At 32.6% G+C, this 17,317-nt stretch overlaps 1 protein-coding gene across 1 annotated transcript in view; it reads left to right on the top strand.

Annotated features, from left to right (window-relative positions):
• Positions 1-15,344, top strand: part of LOC118189698 (putative glutamate receptor) — a 36,237-nt gene extending 20,893 nt beyond the window's left edge. Inside the window, exons 6-8 of the mRNA XM_035360355.2 lie at positions 6,473-6,684; positions 10,097-10,386; positions 12,691-15,344. Of these exons, the coding sequence (XP_035216246.1) occupies positions 6,473-6,684; positions 10,097-10,386; positions 12,691-12,907 (719 nt within the window). The 3' untranslated portion in view covers positions 12,908-15,344. The remainder of the gene's footprint in view (positions 1-6,472; positions 6,685-10,096; positions 10,387-12,690) is intronic.
• Positions 15,345-17,317: the final 1,973 nt, after the last annotated feature.

The following is a 17,317-nucleotide window of genomic DNA, read 5'->3' as shown; positions in this document are numbered from 1 at the left end:
ATTTGCAGTTTTGTAGTAATGAATAAAAGATACTATAAATGAAAGAGTGAGGGATTGGGATTATTCAATTATGGCAAAGCACACGAGGGCTATCTGCCTAAAGAGAGGGGTGCCTTCGTGGAGGACTTTTTAAGGGAACTTGGCTCGTATACACGTTACACATGGGGAAAACCACGAAAACGTCCATGCAGCCATCCCGTTCGCGGGATTCGAACCTTGGACAGAACTACCAGTGTTCAGCGTCTTTACCGCTCGGCCGTTGGTGGGCTAAAAGAGTGAGGACTTGTGTAATTTTAATTTGAAGTTCACCACTTTACTAGCAGTATAAAATACAATAGCTTTTATATAACGGCAATATACAAATGTATTTGTTACAATATATCACAGCACATCAGTTTTAAGTCCTATGTACAGTTTCAGTACAAAATCTACAATTACAGATACGTTCTAACATACAACAACTTCGTAAATGTAGTAGATCGTTATGCGACTCTCGATACAAATATGAATTAAGCGCAGTGAATCTTCTCTAAGAAGATCAGCCACGGTTCCAAACGATTCTTGTCTTCTATGAAGATGGTCACCTTAGAGGGACGATATTCATCACCAATGTTCTTAATTACAGCAGAATCTCTTTCAACAGGCCAGCAACGGGATTTCTTCGATTCTGTATAAGAGACTTTTCAGGATAGCTGAATTAATATTTCTAGAAATTATTTGTTCATGCTTTGTAATGACATCTATAACTGCAGTACGCGAAGTCTGTGTTTTGGATCTATCCTCCACAATTAAATAAATATTGGAGAAAATAGTGTTCATTTTTTCAAAATTCATACAGACGTGATTTTACGTTTCACAAAAGCAAATTAAAGAATATTTTAAAATATTCATATTTTTATCACATGAAAGTTACGAATTCCTTAGTGAGATGGCAAATAACTTCGAATGTGCGCTTGCTTGCAAGACTGTTGTTGTAGTTACTAGCATCGATGAGCATTTCTCGGCACATATTTTAAGTTTGCAGTTCATTCTTCAGCTTCTTTCCATGTAAATTCTTGCTCTAAATGTCGTCTTCATCTTCATCCTTTTTCTCATTTCTCTCCTTTTCCAGTACATGACCGATTACTTTGTTGACAGTCATCTTTTTTTATTCTTGAGGTTATTATTATTATTATTTATCTTTGAGAAAATGTGACGGAAACAGAATTTTCTACATCAGCCTAATCCTGCACCTCCACTTAACTAATACTTACCTTAATCCAAGATGTCGGACATGAGCGCCAGATATGCTTTCAAATAAAGAGAATCTTCGTCGTCTTCTACAAACATGATCATTGGGCACAATTTGCGCCAACAGGAACGTAAAGTAATGCACTTTATATTTTTCCTAGAAAGAGACAAAGTAAAGTACGTTTATTTTCTTTCAATGCAAATTACTTGAGGATATCAAAGACTCAACCTTCAAAGTTTATTCATCGGCGCATAAAAAGAATCGATAGTTCATCTTTATGTTCTAAATTTTCTTTGGTCATTTGATTGGATAGGCCATGTTACGCTGAAAGGTTGGAATTTAACATAAATGTTTCCTAGATTTACATCGAGCCCATTATATGTTTCTTTATTCCATAAGCATAAATTTCAGATTTAAATTTAGATTTTCAAAAGTGCCGTTATATTGATACTGTCGGTTAATTGAGTGCAGATTAAGAGAGATTTTACTGTACTTTGTTTTAGAAATGCTAGTCGCGTTCGGTGGTACATCTATAGCGATATATTGGGACAAAATATAGTTATGTTCTAAAAATTAACTAACGGTTAACTCCACAGACATAAATAAGTATTATTTATTATAAGAAAATTCAATAAATATTTAACTAGTCTTATTAACACCACATCGATTACATCACCATATTCTACGGTTGCTGTTTTCTAGCTTTGGTTGGTTATGCTGTTTTTGGTACCATAAGATCAGATGAGAGGTCACATGCCTTTTTATGACAGCTTATATCACATTTGTGCAAGTCATTCACAAACGTATGTATTGATAGGGCGGTTACAATGAAAAGAAGGGCCAGAGGCTTGGCGCGCAGAATACGTTGTTAAAACTCATTTTATTCAAATGATATGCAGAGGTATCTAAGCATTTTTAGATCGGTTTTGATAGAGATTGAAATGAAACAAATTTTTTGGAATCAAAATTCCCGACAACAGCTTATGGTCTGAAATAAGAAATATCATCTGCTACTTTTAAATTTATTCTTCTTTGAAATGTTGCATGTAAACAAACTGCCGATTAAAGGACATGTTTTTGCGCTTTCTAAAGAGAAATTTACCTATTCCATAACCCAAAAATGTTGTGAATTGTATGGCATTAAAATTTCTAAGTGCAAAGTAAACAACTTAATCGGAAAAGAAAAAACCGTCAGTCATAACTTCAACACGGAAAGAAGATTTCAAACGAATACCCTAAAAAGATACGTACTGTTTCTAACGTTTCTAAAAAATCTTTTATAACAAGAGAAAATCCGCCGACACAGAAATCAGTTGCAAAGTCTTTAAATACAACTGTAGCAAAAATAAATAAATAAACCAAGATTTACAACATATAAAAAACTAAAAAACATAATGTTCGCCAGCTTTTCCCGAGGCGTGTGACTTAAGAACTGTAATGGAAATCATTATGTAGACTTATAGTCCATAAAAAGGCCTTCAGATCGAATATTTAAAAAAATACTTTTTGCATTTGAAGCATTAATTAAATGGCCCCGAAATCATTCTAAGAATATGTAAAGATCGTGTATACTACTTTACTCATTTAAACGTTCTCGTGTCAAATTACCTCTGGAGTTGAAGTCTACATTTAATGACATAATAAAATTGCAAATGTGGTCAGAAGTAGACGATTTCAATCACATAATTTTCCAGCTTTATGTGATAAAATTCGATTAGAACATCGTTCTTTCTTGTGTCATCCTAAGTTCGTTTGCTGGTGAGATAGAGGTTTGGTTAGAGTTCATAAATTGAAAGAAAAATTTCAAAGTACCTCTTGAGGGTAATTCTAAGAATTCAACTAAATACTATATATTAAAGACAATTACTTGCTGTAAAATAATGACCTATTTTGCTGATCAAATATATTAGGACCCATTGAGAATACATTAACTTGCACTGACTAATAAATTGGGAAACAACATTTCAACTTTGGAAATATGGGACGAAAATTGGTTTCTCTGATATTTTATTTTGTGTTGCATATGCACATTATGCTCTGAATGAAAGGTGGACGTGGTTGCTGCATCTTACGCAACTAATGCAGAATTATTTGTTTTATAATACATGTGAATACTTTACATTTTTAAATGTTTCTAATATTTTCAATTTGAAGTTCATCCCTTTACTACACACATGCAGTTTGAAATAAGATAGCAGTTATATATCGGCATTATACAGCTGTCTTTACAAAAAATATAGCGGCAATATACAAATATATCTTTACAACAAATATAGCGGCAATATACAAATATATTCGTTAAAAAAAATCATAAGCAATATCAATTTCACGTCTTAAGTACACTTTCATTACAAAATCTACAATTGCAGATACGTTCTAACATTTATAACAACTACATTCATAAATATAGATTTAAAAATTGATCTAATCTTGAGGTTGAGTTGATTGAACTCTTGAGGATGTTGCGTTATAAATTCTGGGTAATGACAAAGTCGGTGTTTCCATTCATCGGAGAAAAAGCTGTAAATATTCTTTTACTATTGTTGGAATAGAAGAAAAATTCCTTTTCTAATTGTCAAAAATTTAAAGAGATCATCAATGAAAAGACTTGATCATGTTTTGCTTGTAGGTCTTTCCACCACAGATCCAAATATAAAAAAATATGTTCATAAAAAAACGAAGTACTTCACTGGAATAAGACGGTAATATTTGTATTACTTGTGGCAAAAGAACATTCAGATATTTATTTTAATACTTAGAATGATTTTTTAAATTCCTCATTAAATATTATTATTATTAGCATATTTATATAAAGTAAAACATTTTGCATGTAGTTAATTTTGCTTTTGTACTTTCACATTGTAATTTAATAGAATAAGTTTCTATCTATTAAATCAAAATTTCACTTAGTCAAATCTGATAATTTAGTTCATAGATGTGATGTAAAAAACAATATCAAATATCAGTCACTGATTTGATGTATGGATTAAACTCTCATTTATTTCCTGCTATGACTGTATAAAACGGCTCACCAGCGGCCGAGCGGTAAAGTCGCTGAACACTGGTAGTTCGGTACGAGGTTTGAATTCCGCAAATGGGCTGGCTGCATGGGCGTTTTCGTGGTTTTCTTCATGTGTAACGTGTATACGAGCCAGTTTCCCTTAGAACGTCCTCCACGAAGGCATCCCTGCCCTTAGGCAGATAGCCCTAGTGTGCTTTGCTGTATTCTCAATACACCGTATACACACCATATCACATTAGTCCCTTCCTTAGGCGACCAATTATAATCCTAAATGAGCAAGGTTTTTATGTTTATTAATCAACTAACTGAAGTACCCGACTAACTAAGTTTTGAAATGCAAATAATAAGTGATCTAAAAGACATAAATGAAAATTTGAATTTAATATGAAATTAAGCTTGAAAATCAAATCATAAATATACCCCATTTTCACAAAAGTCCTTACACGGCCTTTACTTTTGCAACCGTTTGCCGTAGACATGTACTTTGAATTACAAAAATGTATAAATGATGCAAATATTCATGTGGTGCCATTTTTAAATTTATAGAATTCAGTTTTATGTTATGAAATGTAATTTTTATATGAACTGATGTTCAAAAAATTTTGCTCAAAAAAAAAAAAAAAAAAAAAAAAAAAAAAAAAATTTTGACTTCCGCATGGCCAAAATGAAAACGAGATATTTAATTTCAAAATTTGCGAGTTTTGACATCATTTTTGATTTGCACTAAAGGATCAGTTAGTTAGAATAATTCAAGATTTATTTCTACCCCTTAAAAGCCAATTAATGATATTCTTTTGGGACTTACTAGTACCTTTAATTGCATTTTTTTTTCATATGGTATACCGAAAGCATTTTGATACAAGTAGCTTACAACTTTTCAAAGTTGCTTATTAATATTCTCGTAAAGTTTTATTACTTTAAAATCAGTCTCGTAATCATTTAAAGATTCATCAAAGTCCAGGTATTTTTCATTTTAATCAAAACAAATATTAAGAGTTCGCTTCATGCCAAGACGTAAGTTTGACAGTGTTTCCTAGAACACGGAGACTGTATGATTCTGTTAAGAAAATCTGCGTTTTGAAAGAAAATTATATTGTATTGATCAATATTTTTAAAAATAAGGATGCCTCGTAGTGGTTGTCACTTAATTTCTTAACGACAGAAGCCTTTTTATAAACGGATATTTTATTTTTGGGAACATAAAAATGCAAACATTTTTCTTTTTAATTTGTGTAAACCCCCAAATATGATCGTCTGTTTTAACATTAAAAATATCCATGAGAGAGAGTTTTTGTCGCACTGGAATCAAACGTTTATTTTTTTAATTTTTATAACGAATATAAATCTTTCCTAAGTATAGGGACTAGAGGAATTTATAAAAAATCTGAAAGATTTCAGATTGTGTCCCTTTAGGATAAAAAGATTTAAAAACAGTATATCTTTAGAATTTCCGATAGGCAGTCTCGCGTAGAGATGATTTTTTTTTTCGCACAGTGTTGCTATTACTTGCTCTGAAATTATTAATTTTATTAAATCTTTAAAGTTTTACAAAATATGAAGCAGACAAAAAACCAATTCGAAATTCAAAATTCGGGCTTCCAGGTGCCCATGTTTGGGTGGAGGATTACGTTATTCGAAAATTGATTGCTCTAGGTACTTCGTTTTTTCTTAACAGAATAATACAGTCTCCGTTTTCTAAAAAACACAGCCGAGCTTACGTCTCGGTATGGAGCGAACTCTTAATATTTCTATTGATTAACACGAAAAATATCTGGACTTTGATGAATCTTTGCACGATTACGAGACTGATTTTAAAGTAATAAAACTTCACGAGAATCGTACATATATGCATACCGATTCTTCATTACTTAACTTCTTTCAATGTGATAATATTTGGTGGTAACAATTCAATAAGTGCTGCGCCGTTTATAGTGAACCAACGTAAAATTCCGTTTCAAGGCTAATAGCATTTTTGGACTAAGCTTCTTTGCGCTAAAAAGTTATATTTCTTAAATTTTATAAAACTGATTTCTTTAAACTAGAAACTGCCAGAACATGGAACTTATGTGTTATTTAAAACATTTTTGTTATTGGAAATATTTATCTACGGCCACATTTGCGAAAATAAGAGCTGAGTGTGGATTTTCTGTAAGCGATATATAGTCCTAGCCTGCTACTGCTTGTAAATGGTTTTTAATATGTTTTTGTTTTCCTCACAGACTATGCTCTGAAATCGGTTACTGCTCAGAAGGCTGTTATTTGGATAATATGGATGTTTTCATCAATGGTGATATCTTCTGTTTTCGGAGGCATTTTGCTAACTTCGCTAGTTGTTAGGAAAGCTCGACAAATCAATTCAGTTGAAGATCTAGCAGCGTCCTCCCTACAACCCATTCTCGAAGCGCATTCTTCCACTTATGGCAGATTTAAAGTAAGTCCCTCGAGTGATCGGTTAGAATGAAATTGTTCGCTGCTTATCATTTCATCAAGTCTGATTATACAAACTTCGCAAATGCTGAAATTAATTTCTAAATATGGATAACAAAATGATCCCATGCAACAAAGAATTTTTCGCAAAAGAAAATGACGCTTCTTCAAAAATTTATATTTTATTATATTTTAATCTGCAACATTAAATAAAAATGTCATTGCTTTTTTTTTTCTAATAAAAGTAATCTTGCTATTATGGGAAAACATTGCGAAGGAAAGTCTACAAAATGCAGGCATTTCTTCCACATGTTTCATGGGTGCAAAAGTTACCACATCGTTGTGACACACCGAAAATCCGCAAGAGCTTAATTTATTTTCTCACGTGTATTTAGAATTTCTCTTGATCAGTATAAAGTCATTAACTTTTAAATACGGTTTAAGTGAACTTAAGCTAAACCTTTTGAGTAAGTAAACTTGAGCTAAATCTTTTGAGTAAGCAAACTTAAGCTAAACCTTTTGAGTTCAATCAGTTTCTTATTTTCTTAGAATTATTTTTATAGTGTTTTATTGCTTAACTGCTCGTTGAACTGTTTTTAGAAGCAAAATTTGTTGAACGCATGAAGCAATACAAAAGAACGAGAGAGATGATCCATTTGATTTTAATTATAAGAATGACCTGTTTTTGGGGCGATTTTCATTAAGCCTTGATGTAAAGAAGCATAGAACATTGTAGAAAAGAATTGCTATCAGTTTACATAGTTAGTTTGAACTGCAAACAATGTTATCTGATGCATCTTTGCAAATAATTGGCTTTTTCTTTTCATAATCTTGACAGTTAAGATATCAGGCGTATTACTCAAGCGCATTAGCTCTGACTTCTGAGCCTATTTCAATTAAGTGCTAAAAGATACTTAAATTGTAATTGATCGCATATTTTTTTAAATAATGATAGACTCAACGAAGCTGGTATGTGTTACAGTTCTCAAAAACAAACAAGATGCAGCTTTCATTCAAACCAAACTTCAAAACTGATTTATATACAGACGCTAATCCACCTACATATCCTAATCCACCTAATCCATTTAAAAAGAGCATAAAAGATTTGATAACGTAAGTTACATTTGTGATCAAAGAAGGGGGCATTCTAACCGGTATTACACCTCGTGAGAAATTCTGAATCGAGTGAAAGAAGCCTTCATATGGACACCAAAGAGATCAACAAATAGAGATAGCAAAGAATTTCAGGTGCGACAGACGATAAAATGATCTTCTGTAAGTATTTGCAGTTTTACCCATACTATTTGCAATTGATGCAGGTAAAATTATTGGGGACACACGCGATGTACCGTGGGTCAACTGGTAACGACTTCCTGTGCTAAATAACCCTTAATCCTTCTTTCAAGCTTTGAGTTTACAAAGAAAGGTTGAGGAGATGAGCAATTGAAGCTTTCCAAAGTATCTAGAGTTAGCCTTAGTACATCGTGCAATCCCACCGTACGCCCCGCATCCAGTGTGTATATTAAAAATAATGAGAGAGCATAAAGAAATTAAAATATAATTTCAATACAATTTGAAATTCACAAATTAAATTGAGAACATGTGTTTTAATGTAACACAAATAACAGATAAACATAATGAAATAATTATAATAATTACTGAGAATACAATGTTATAAAGAACTGCACTAATAATCTAAAGAAGTGTCCATAGGGTCAAATAATTTGAGAATAACATCAAAAACACTGTAAGTAAGAATCTGTGAGCTCAGGGATTTAAGAATGGAAAAATTGAGAATAAATAATTTTGCCAAGAAACCCAACATAATATTAAAAAAGCCCCTTAAAATGGTTTGTTTGAGAGGTTATTACAATGTATAAAGTTCACAAGTAGAATCGTTTTGAACATACTCTCCGGTGAAGAATTTCATTAAATTTACGCAGCATGTAGTTACGGCTGCTTATGTTAGTTTCATCTATCACCAGTTACATATTCATTTTCATCATTTTATCATACTTTCATTCATATTAGTAATCTCATAAGAAAGTAGCTAGTTATTCTTAACTCTTGCTCTTTATGTATTGCGCAACTTTACATTTATGAATAGAAGGTTATATAGAATGTTTTGCTGCAACATCTGAGTTGACCTCTAGTTTTACGAAAGCCATGAGTATAGTTGGCCGTGAAGTTACTAGGCATTTTCACTCCCATCTATGACAGCGCAATTATAGGAATTTTTCATTCGAAAATGGTGAGTATATTTTTCAATTTGCAGTACGGAAATTAATGTAGTACTGTAGTGTTTTCTATTAAAACATACATAATATACTATAGTACCTATGTAACCATACACAGTAGATGATTAATATGTATAAAATATTCCAGAAATAAAATCTGAGCTCTGGTGTTAACATGAATTCTTTCAACATGAACTCCTGATTTTTCGGTCCCTTGAGATTCGTGTTAACGGGGGTTTGCTGTAATCGTTTTACTACTATCAAGTATACTGAAAATCTGTAAATATTAAGTTGTGCTTTCGTTTAAATTTGAGTTAATAAGGTTAAAAATGTATCGCCATTTTTGTTTCTTCTCGGTGGCTTCAATTAAAATTATTTAAATTTCGTTTAAGGTTACAGGCTGATAAATTTGGAAGGGGGAAGGGAAACAAGTAAAACCAATTATGTCTTTATCAAGAAACTAACCACGAACCTAAATGCTGTTAGAATGTTACAGATATTAAGAATTAGCTACAAGAATTGGCGTAATATGCGTATATTTTAATTTCGAAGGCTAAATAGAATTTCCTTCTTCTGGTGCAAGAGAGAAAACAGCGACCTTTCACTGCTGCAATTGAAGAAAAAGATTCTATCTTAAGTTCAAAACCACGTTTTTGCAAAATTATGTACTTTACGCCGATTCCAATTGCTAATAATTAGGAACTTTAACATTTATTCTTCGGTATGTTCTTGTTATATTTTTACTTGTTGTTAGTTGAATTTGCTAACCACCACACCACAAGAACACATGAAATGAATGCTTCTGATTCCTTTCATCCTCACGGAAAAGCGGAAAGGGTGAGGGGGGAGTGGACAGAAATCAATGAGGCAAATCCAGATGAAGAATAGTTATCGTCCATTACATATATTGCGGGTGAAATGTACGAATATTATGTGTTCAGCGGAGAATATAAAAAATCAATGACGCTTCTGCTTTAGCTGTGTTAATCCTGATCACACAATAGCACACTTAAGAGATTCTCTACAATTCTAATTCTCTACAAGATCTTCATTTCATTTAGACGGAAACTATTTTATTAATTCTCCTGGTATGAATTCTAAGCGCGATCAATACTTTTACTTTTGTACCCATATTAAAAATAATCTGAATTTTATTGTGCTTCCTCGATTTCCTTTCAGAGGTCCCTAATTCCAGCATACCAGACCGTTTTTCACAAAGCCAGTTTGGATGCAGAACATACGCTACTGACTATGAGTGAAGTAGGTGAAACAGGTTTGGGATTGGTGGCAACAGGTTCCTACGCTGTTTTACTTGAAGGCATGAGTATTCGAACATACATGGCAAAGAGATTCAAAAAGGGTCTTCACTGTAATTTTCGTTTTGCCCGGGATCCCGCCTTCACTATGTGGAAAGTAATGGCTTTCAGCAACGCTTTTCCTAAACCACTTTTTCGAAAAATGAATAAGATGTAAGTATATGTTTTTTAAATTGTATCGTTTATATGCATACATATTTTCTTGTTGTAACACTGTATATTTTATTCCTGCCATTTCGGTACCTCATAATAATCGAGAAATGTAGCTTATGGCTCTTGAATGGAAATTACATTGATTACCTACCAACACTAGTTCTTCAAATATATGTCTAAGTGCTTCATAAAATATCAATTATGCTAGATAAATACATTTAGTTACAAATTTTACAAGGATATTTTAAATAATTTCTGAAAAACACATGGTGTACTCTCATTTTCTTGAATCACAGCTCATTCTCTAACACCTTTTAGTTGAAAGAAAAGTTAACGTCACTTATGTAAGCATAAATCTAATAATTCTTTGAGAATGCCTTCATCATGATCCCCTCAGCTTGGTCTTTGTTCTCCCGTAAGGAAATTCTATTAAAAATATATTGTTAGAAATGCAGCTAAAATAGTTTCTGTCGCTCACTAGATGGCACTCCCAAGGACTCCAAATGAAAGGAATGTAACCTTTTTTTTCCTTTGTCGGCATACTCGGTTAGAGTTTTTTTTCTCTCGTATACAGGTATTTACGAAATAGCGTTTTAGGCTGTCTGGCCCCTCTTTTAATTTTTACAGCCACCAGAAAGTAAAACGAAATAGATAATATGGGCTGCAGTATTCAAGAATAGCAGCTAAATAAATATTTTCATTCAGCGTTCTACATAAGGTGTAATCAAGTTTGTTTTTAGTGGAAGTGTAATAACAGCGCTTAAGCCTTTTACGCGTGGCCAAATATTTACCGAAGATAATTCGCGTTTTATGGGAAGGATTTTGAAAAGTAATTTCTACGCATTTGATGCCTAAATGGCATATTTCATGCCCAAAGGATGCATGCCTAAAGGATTTCATGCTTGCATTTTATTTATGCCTAAAGGGCACATTTCATGCTGCGATTTGCTTCTGTCTAATAACTTTGATTTTTGTATATAGGTCGAACCTTTTTTTACACGAAAGTAAACTTTCCTTTAGATCGTCATGTCAATTTTATCCCGTTCCTCTTTGGTGGTTTTCCAAAGTCCGTTTTGTGTTCTTCGATGACGTTTTCTTAAGGCTTAATTTAACAAACCGAAGCACAAAAGTTCATAGGAGAAGAGTCAGCTTATTTTTAGGTACTATTTCATTAAATGGATGCATTTTATTCCTGTTTCTGATTCTTTATTTGCTAAAGAATTTAGACGAGTGACTAAAGGTTGTCAGTATGAAGCTGAATTTTATTGAGGTCCTGTCCTCAGTAAAATTGAGCTGCAATATCTTCTTCAAAAAGTGTTTAAAAATATTTGCTGATAGTACACTGAATTAATTTAGTCTTATTGGAGACTTTTTAGAATTTTAATTGTGACAAAATCCTGGAATTATCATGAATCCCGCTGTGAGCTTCTGTATATTGACCGTACCGTTGTTTGCGTCAGTTGAGCAACAGAAAATTGATATTTATTTTTAAATTTCAGCCACTTAAATATATACACGCCTCTTCCAGTGTTCACACAAATTTCCATTTATCAGCAGTTATGTGGTTTTGTTATAATTTTCTACATTGTTTTTCTTTCCGAAATATTTTCCAAAAGCAGATGAATTTTAGGTTTGAACACACTTTTTAACTTCAAATCTTTATGAATGATTTTACTTACAGTGCCAGAAGACATAGTCGCTGAATATTCTTTCAGAATCAATCAGAGTTCACTTTCTTGACAGATATCCGCGTTCGAACGTGTCTCAAGATAGGGTTTTGTGGCTATATTATCAATTTTTCCTTTTCAGCTAGACGCTTTTTCCTTTTTAAATTTAATATACTAAAAATATCTTTTTTTGAAATGCTCTGCATTTATACTGCTTTACAATTTGTTCAAACAAATATTTTCCCTTGGAAACTGCATTTACGGAATCTTCGAATCATTAACAATTTTAGGAACCATTTACAAAATAAATTTCTTATTCTGCATCCCAATTATAAAAAACGACAGTAGATGATTATAATGAAAATGCCAAATGTTTAACTCAAAATGCTAACGAGAAAATTTAAATAGAAACTCGTTCCCTCAAAGTGCGAATGCTCACATGTTACTTATAATATTAATAGATTTTTTTCACTACTTTTAACAGAGAGACATGCTGTGTTTACATATTAGATTTACATATTTGTGCCATAATAGCAGATTAAATATTTGAAATGATATATTTGAACATTTTGTTGAATTTTGTTTGTTTAGTAAAGCAAATGTAGCTTTAATGCGTATTCTGTAATTTTTCTTTTAGTATTCGCTGGTCATTCGAAAGTGGTTTGCTTTTGAAACGGATGGAATTACAGTATGCTGGCTACACGCAGTGCCTATATCAGAAAGGAAACCATGTTGAAAAACTTGACTTCGAACACGTTCTAGGAGTATTTTTGCTATGGTTAATGGGCTGTGCTGCTGGACTTGTTGTTTTTATCTCAGAACTAATGAGAAAGGAAAAGAAAATACTAAATTGAAAAATTCAGACAAAAATGCAACATTCAGCATCAGCTTTGCAGCGAATTATTAGAAAAGAAAACAACTAGTAGAAAAGTGAAAAAGAAATTTATAAACATAATATAACCTTATTTTATACAATTTTCATTTCTTTTAATTTAATTTTCAAGTTTCATATGTACCTTAAAAAGAATATCAAAGTTTGCTTTATTGCAATTCGGGAAACTCATAAAGCTATAATTTTTCTTGTGCAACAGCATCAGAAAAGTAAATGTTAAAAAAAGCATTAGAAATATCGCAAAGTTCTCGTGATAGTCATTTCTCTAAGACAATAACCCTACAAAAGACTGGTATTTCTCAAATATAAATAAACATCGCTTTTGAGTATCACCACTCGCCTAAGACAGCAACTTTCACAGAAGCTCAAATTTATTTAGAGCCGTGGGTGGTCTTTTCAGAGACTATACCAGTACTTCAGATACATTATGGGGAAAGGGGAAAGATAATGAAAATAATTTTTTGTTAAATTTTTACACATAAAAACAGATTTGTTTCACACAGTAGTCCATATCACAGTAGTCCCTTCCTATGGCGACTACCTACAATCCTAAATGAGCAAGGTTTTTATGTTTATTAATCAACTAACTGAAGTACCCGATGCCAGTTAAGTTAGATTGAGAGTAATGTATTTAACAGCAGAGAGAATGAAACCGCTGTAATCCTTCTCTAATAACGATGCAAAAAATAGGATTCATAGTCATACATTTTTCAATCTGATGCGATACGGAACCACGTAAAAAATTTCGATGGAAAAATAAGCTAATTTTCTCTCATTATATCAGCAACAATGACACGCAGTTTTTAATGATTTTCGTCTTTCTAATCAAATAGTCGTAAAAGCTCAAGTTCCATCCAATATTTCACCTATGTTCAATTTTAGTCGATTAAATGTGGCAAAAAATTGATCATGATTGATCATTCTCCAACGTGCAAGACTGTTGCCACTCGGAAAAATGAGTGCGAAAATTAGGGCTTTCAGAGTTTTTAATTAATATTTCAGCTGATTAAAATCATGCGAAGATGGGAATAGACAAAATGGCTTCCCACGAATTTTTGGAATCGGAAGTAATGTATTTAATGTTTGGCAATGCTATTTTTATTTCGTCGGAAAACTTAAAATTTTTTTATTACCAAACTCTAAGATTTGAAAGCGAGCAGTGGCAACAACTTTCGAAATAAAGCAGATTTTTATCTCCATACGTCCATACATGCGAAACTGTTGCCACTCGGAAAAATGAGGGCGAAAATTATCGTTCCTCAGAGTTTTTAATTAATATCTCTAATTTTAGACACTTTTTTCGAAAAAAGTGGACGTCGATCTTTTCCGGACCCAGAAAAGAATTGTCGAAAGTTTGGTGTGACTGCGTTATTAGAGGACAACCAAACACACAGATTTTCTTCTTTTATATACTATATAGATTATCACATTAGTTTTATTTTTACACTCCCCTTCTACATTCGTCGGCTCCTACCAAAATGCGTATTAGTTAGCATATATAAAAACAGAATTCTTGAAGTAAGAAACAGCTACTGACAGTTCACTGCTGATATTCTCGTAACTAGTTTCTCCCACCTCTTAGTATTACATAAATCAGATATAGGCTTTGGCTAACTGTGTTTGTTTGCGCAATTAGAAGCCCTGAGTTAAAGCTTGCCTTGTGAATTGCGTACTTTATTTGTAATCATAGTTTGTCAAAACCCGTGGCTTATATTGTAGTACAAATTGCAGTTTGTTACGTTGAAGTTCTAATAAAAATGTTTATTTTCAACTATCTTCTGAGGTCGTATTTATTTCTGTAGACGACAGGGCAGTACGTCTGTCTACAAGGAGCAGGAATTGAGGTTTGAAAAACAAAGGTTCCGTATATTAGCGCTCAGCGTGAATAATGAATGAAGATTCAACAATACTGGCCCTCGCCGAGTCGCCAGTTTGATAAATGTTGGAAAGAACGATAGAAAATCCTGGTTATCTCGTAGATGTTATGCGAGCTTTGATGAAACCAGATGTCATTTTTGGTGATCTAAGTTATGGAGCTAGTTTTGGAAGAAATCTAAAAACCACTTCCTGTTGTATATACTGGACAACCGATTTAGTTTTGAAGTACATGTTCCATATAAATAAATTTGATCATTTGTGGAAATGGTCGCCTTATAGAGATAATGTTAATTACCGATATTCAGCTACATTATCAAAAATACTGATTACGTTTAGAGGTGGTAATCAACTACAAGTGGTAGCCTCGAGATTGTTCACTGTTTTAGTTGATGTTTTTTCATTATGTTTTTCATGGAATCCTACATCCTTAGAAAAATAGAAAAATAAATATTTTAAATGAATTGAATATTTGTGAATGATGCTTGCAGATTTTGTTGGAAAAAAAAATCACTGTTTCATAATTTTGCTCATTTTAGGAAATAATAAATATGACTTGTTTAATTATTTTTTACGTTAATTTTACGGTACACATTGTATTTAAAATTCTGATGAATGACTTGCCAAATCCTTAGGGGAGTAAAGCACTCCAGGGCTCCACGGAATACAGTTTGAAAGCTACTGTTTCATACAAAGTGGAAAATCTGTTTCTTTATGTAGATTCTCTTCAGTGTCTTAAAGTATGTATTTATAAGTATTTATTTCTAAAAATTCTGAATAACTTTCATTTGCTGTACGCTGAGTTGTACCAGAAATACTTTATTCTTTAAGTTGTGGAGATAAAGGAATAAGCCGAAGAATAAGTAAAGGTCTCCAGTTTCCCAATAAAAAACTAGCAGTTATTAGAATCAGACTAATTCAAGGGAAAATTTTTCTATTAATTATTATCATCTGATTAGAGTAGAGCAAATGGTGTATAAATTATTAAATTTAAAATTTTCACAAAAATGCCCGAATAATTGCTAAATTATTTTATTTTTCGGAGAAAATAAGCATAGTTACAGACTATTTTAAGAGCAATTCGTAATACTGCATATATAACATTACGTAAATTATAACACTTAAAAAATTCGTAATTGAACAATGCTTAGTCAGAACTAAGAATAATAATATAAAGTATAATATTTGATGACTTTCCATGTAAGACTATAGCTATGTTTAACTTAAGAACCTTTAATTTAAACAACGTATTTTCAGCACCAAAAAACTTTGGCTCGTATCACTTTTGTGTCCGAATTATTGTTCAAACTTTCGCGATGTATTATTTAAAATAAAATTAAATAATGAAAAATCTTTGTATTGTGAGAAAACGACGGCACCTAGACCTACCTGACTTTTAATACATGTACCAATCACAAGTATGGGGACCTCAAAGCCCGAATTTACAGTTTCAAATTTGTTTACAATGATTTGTTTAGATTTTGTTCAAATTTAACACATTTCTGTTTAACAAGCTCAGTGATTTGAAAGCGAGTAGTGGCAGCATTGTTAAAAATGTTATCTCCAGTATGCCAGACCGTCACCATTCGATAAAATGTAAGATATTAAGCTTTCAGTTTATAAGATATCTTCTTCTTCCTTTCCACATGTCTTTATAGTGTAACTGGAAGCACGCTCGGCGCGTATCCGGAAAGTCTGAAGTTAGAATCTCGGATTTCTCGGATCTTATTCAATTTCCTGACTTTTAAAAAATTCTAAAACATTCTACTATGACATCACCCGAACTAAAAAGGTGGTGGATGATAATTCGTCACCACCAAGATTTGGCGACTCTAGCTGCCCTTTAAAAAAGAGTATGTAAGGCTTCCTTTCTAAATGCCTTCGTAGTGTAACTAGAAGCACACTCGACACGTGTTTGGGAGCTTCGGATTTCGAATCTCGATTAGCGCACTGCAAATTTCTTCAATTTATGACTTCAAAAAATTCTATAAAGACTCTCTATTGGCACTCGCACTAAAAAGGTGGCGGATGTCGCCACTACCAAGATTTGGCAAGTAAGTCGTCTCACCCTAAGCCTCCTTTAAAAGGGGAAGTATAAAAGTATTTCCTCCCTCCTTTCAGCATGCCTTCGTGGTTAAATAGAAGCACAATCGAGGCATATTCGGGAAAAAGTACGTATGGCTATATGAAAATAAAGTATGGCTAACACTGAATACGGAATACTACCGAAATGCTCTTTAAATATTTTGTAATTTTGTTCTTGAAAGTCATGTGGCGTTAGTGCGGAGAAAGCGATTTTTAATAATAAAGTAAAAAAGACGAAAAAAAGAAGTTAGCAGGAGTGAGTCCAACAGCAGACTGGTAACCAGTGATGCTCAGCAAGAGCATAAAAACCTTCACAAATCCTCTGGTGCGAAGATAAAATCTGAATCTACAAACGTATCAGATTTTCTTTTTTCCTTTTTTAAATTTCTTTTTAATAAATTGCCAGTTTCGG

Source organism: Stegodyphus dumicola, chromosome 7, assembly GCF_044657685.1.
Source record: "Stegodyphus dumicola isolate Sdum_Otavi_A_Nest chromosome 7, ASM4465768v1".
In the NCBI taxonomy this organism is placed as follows: domain Eukaryota; kingdom Metazoa; phylum Arthropoda; class Arachnida; order Araneae; family Eresidae; genus Stegodyphus; species Stegodyphus dumicola.
The sequence above is the reverse complement of the archived record's forward strand: the minus strand, read 5'-3'. Positions and strand labels throughout refer to the sequence as shown.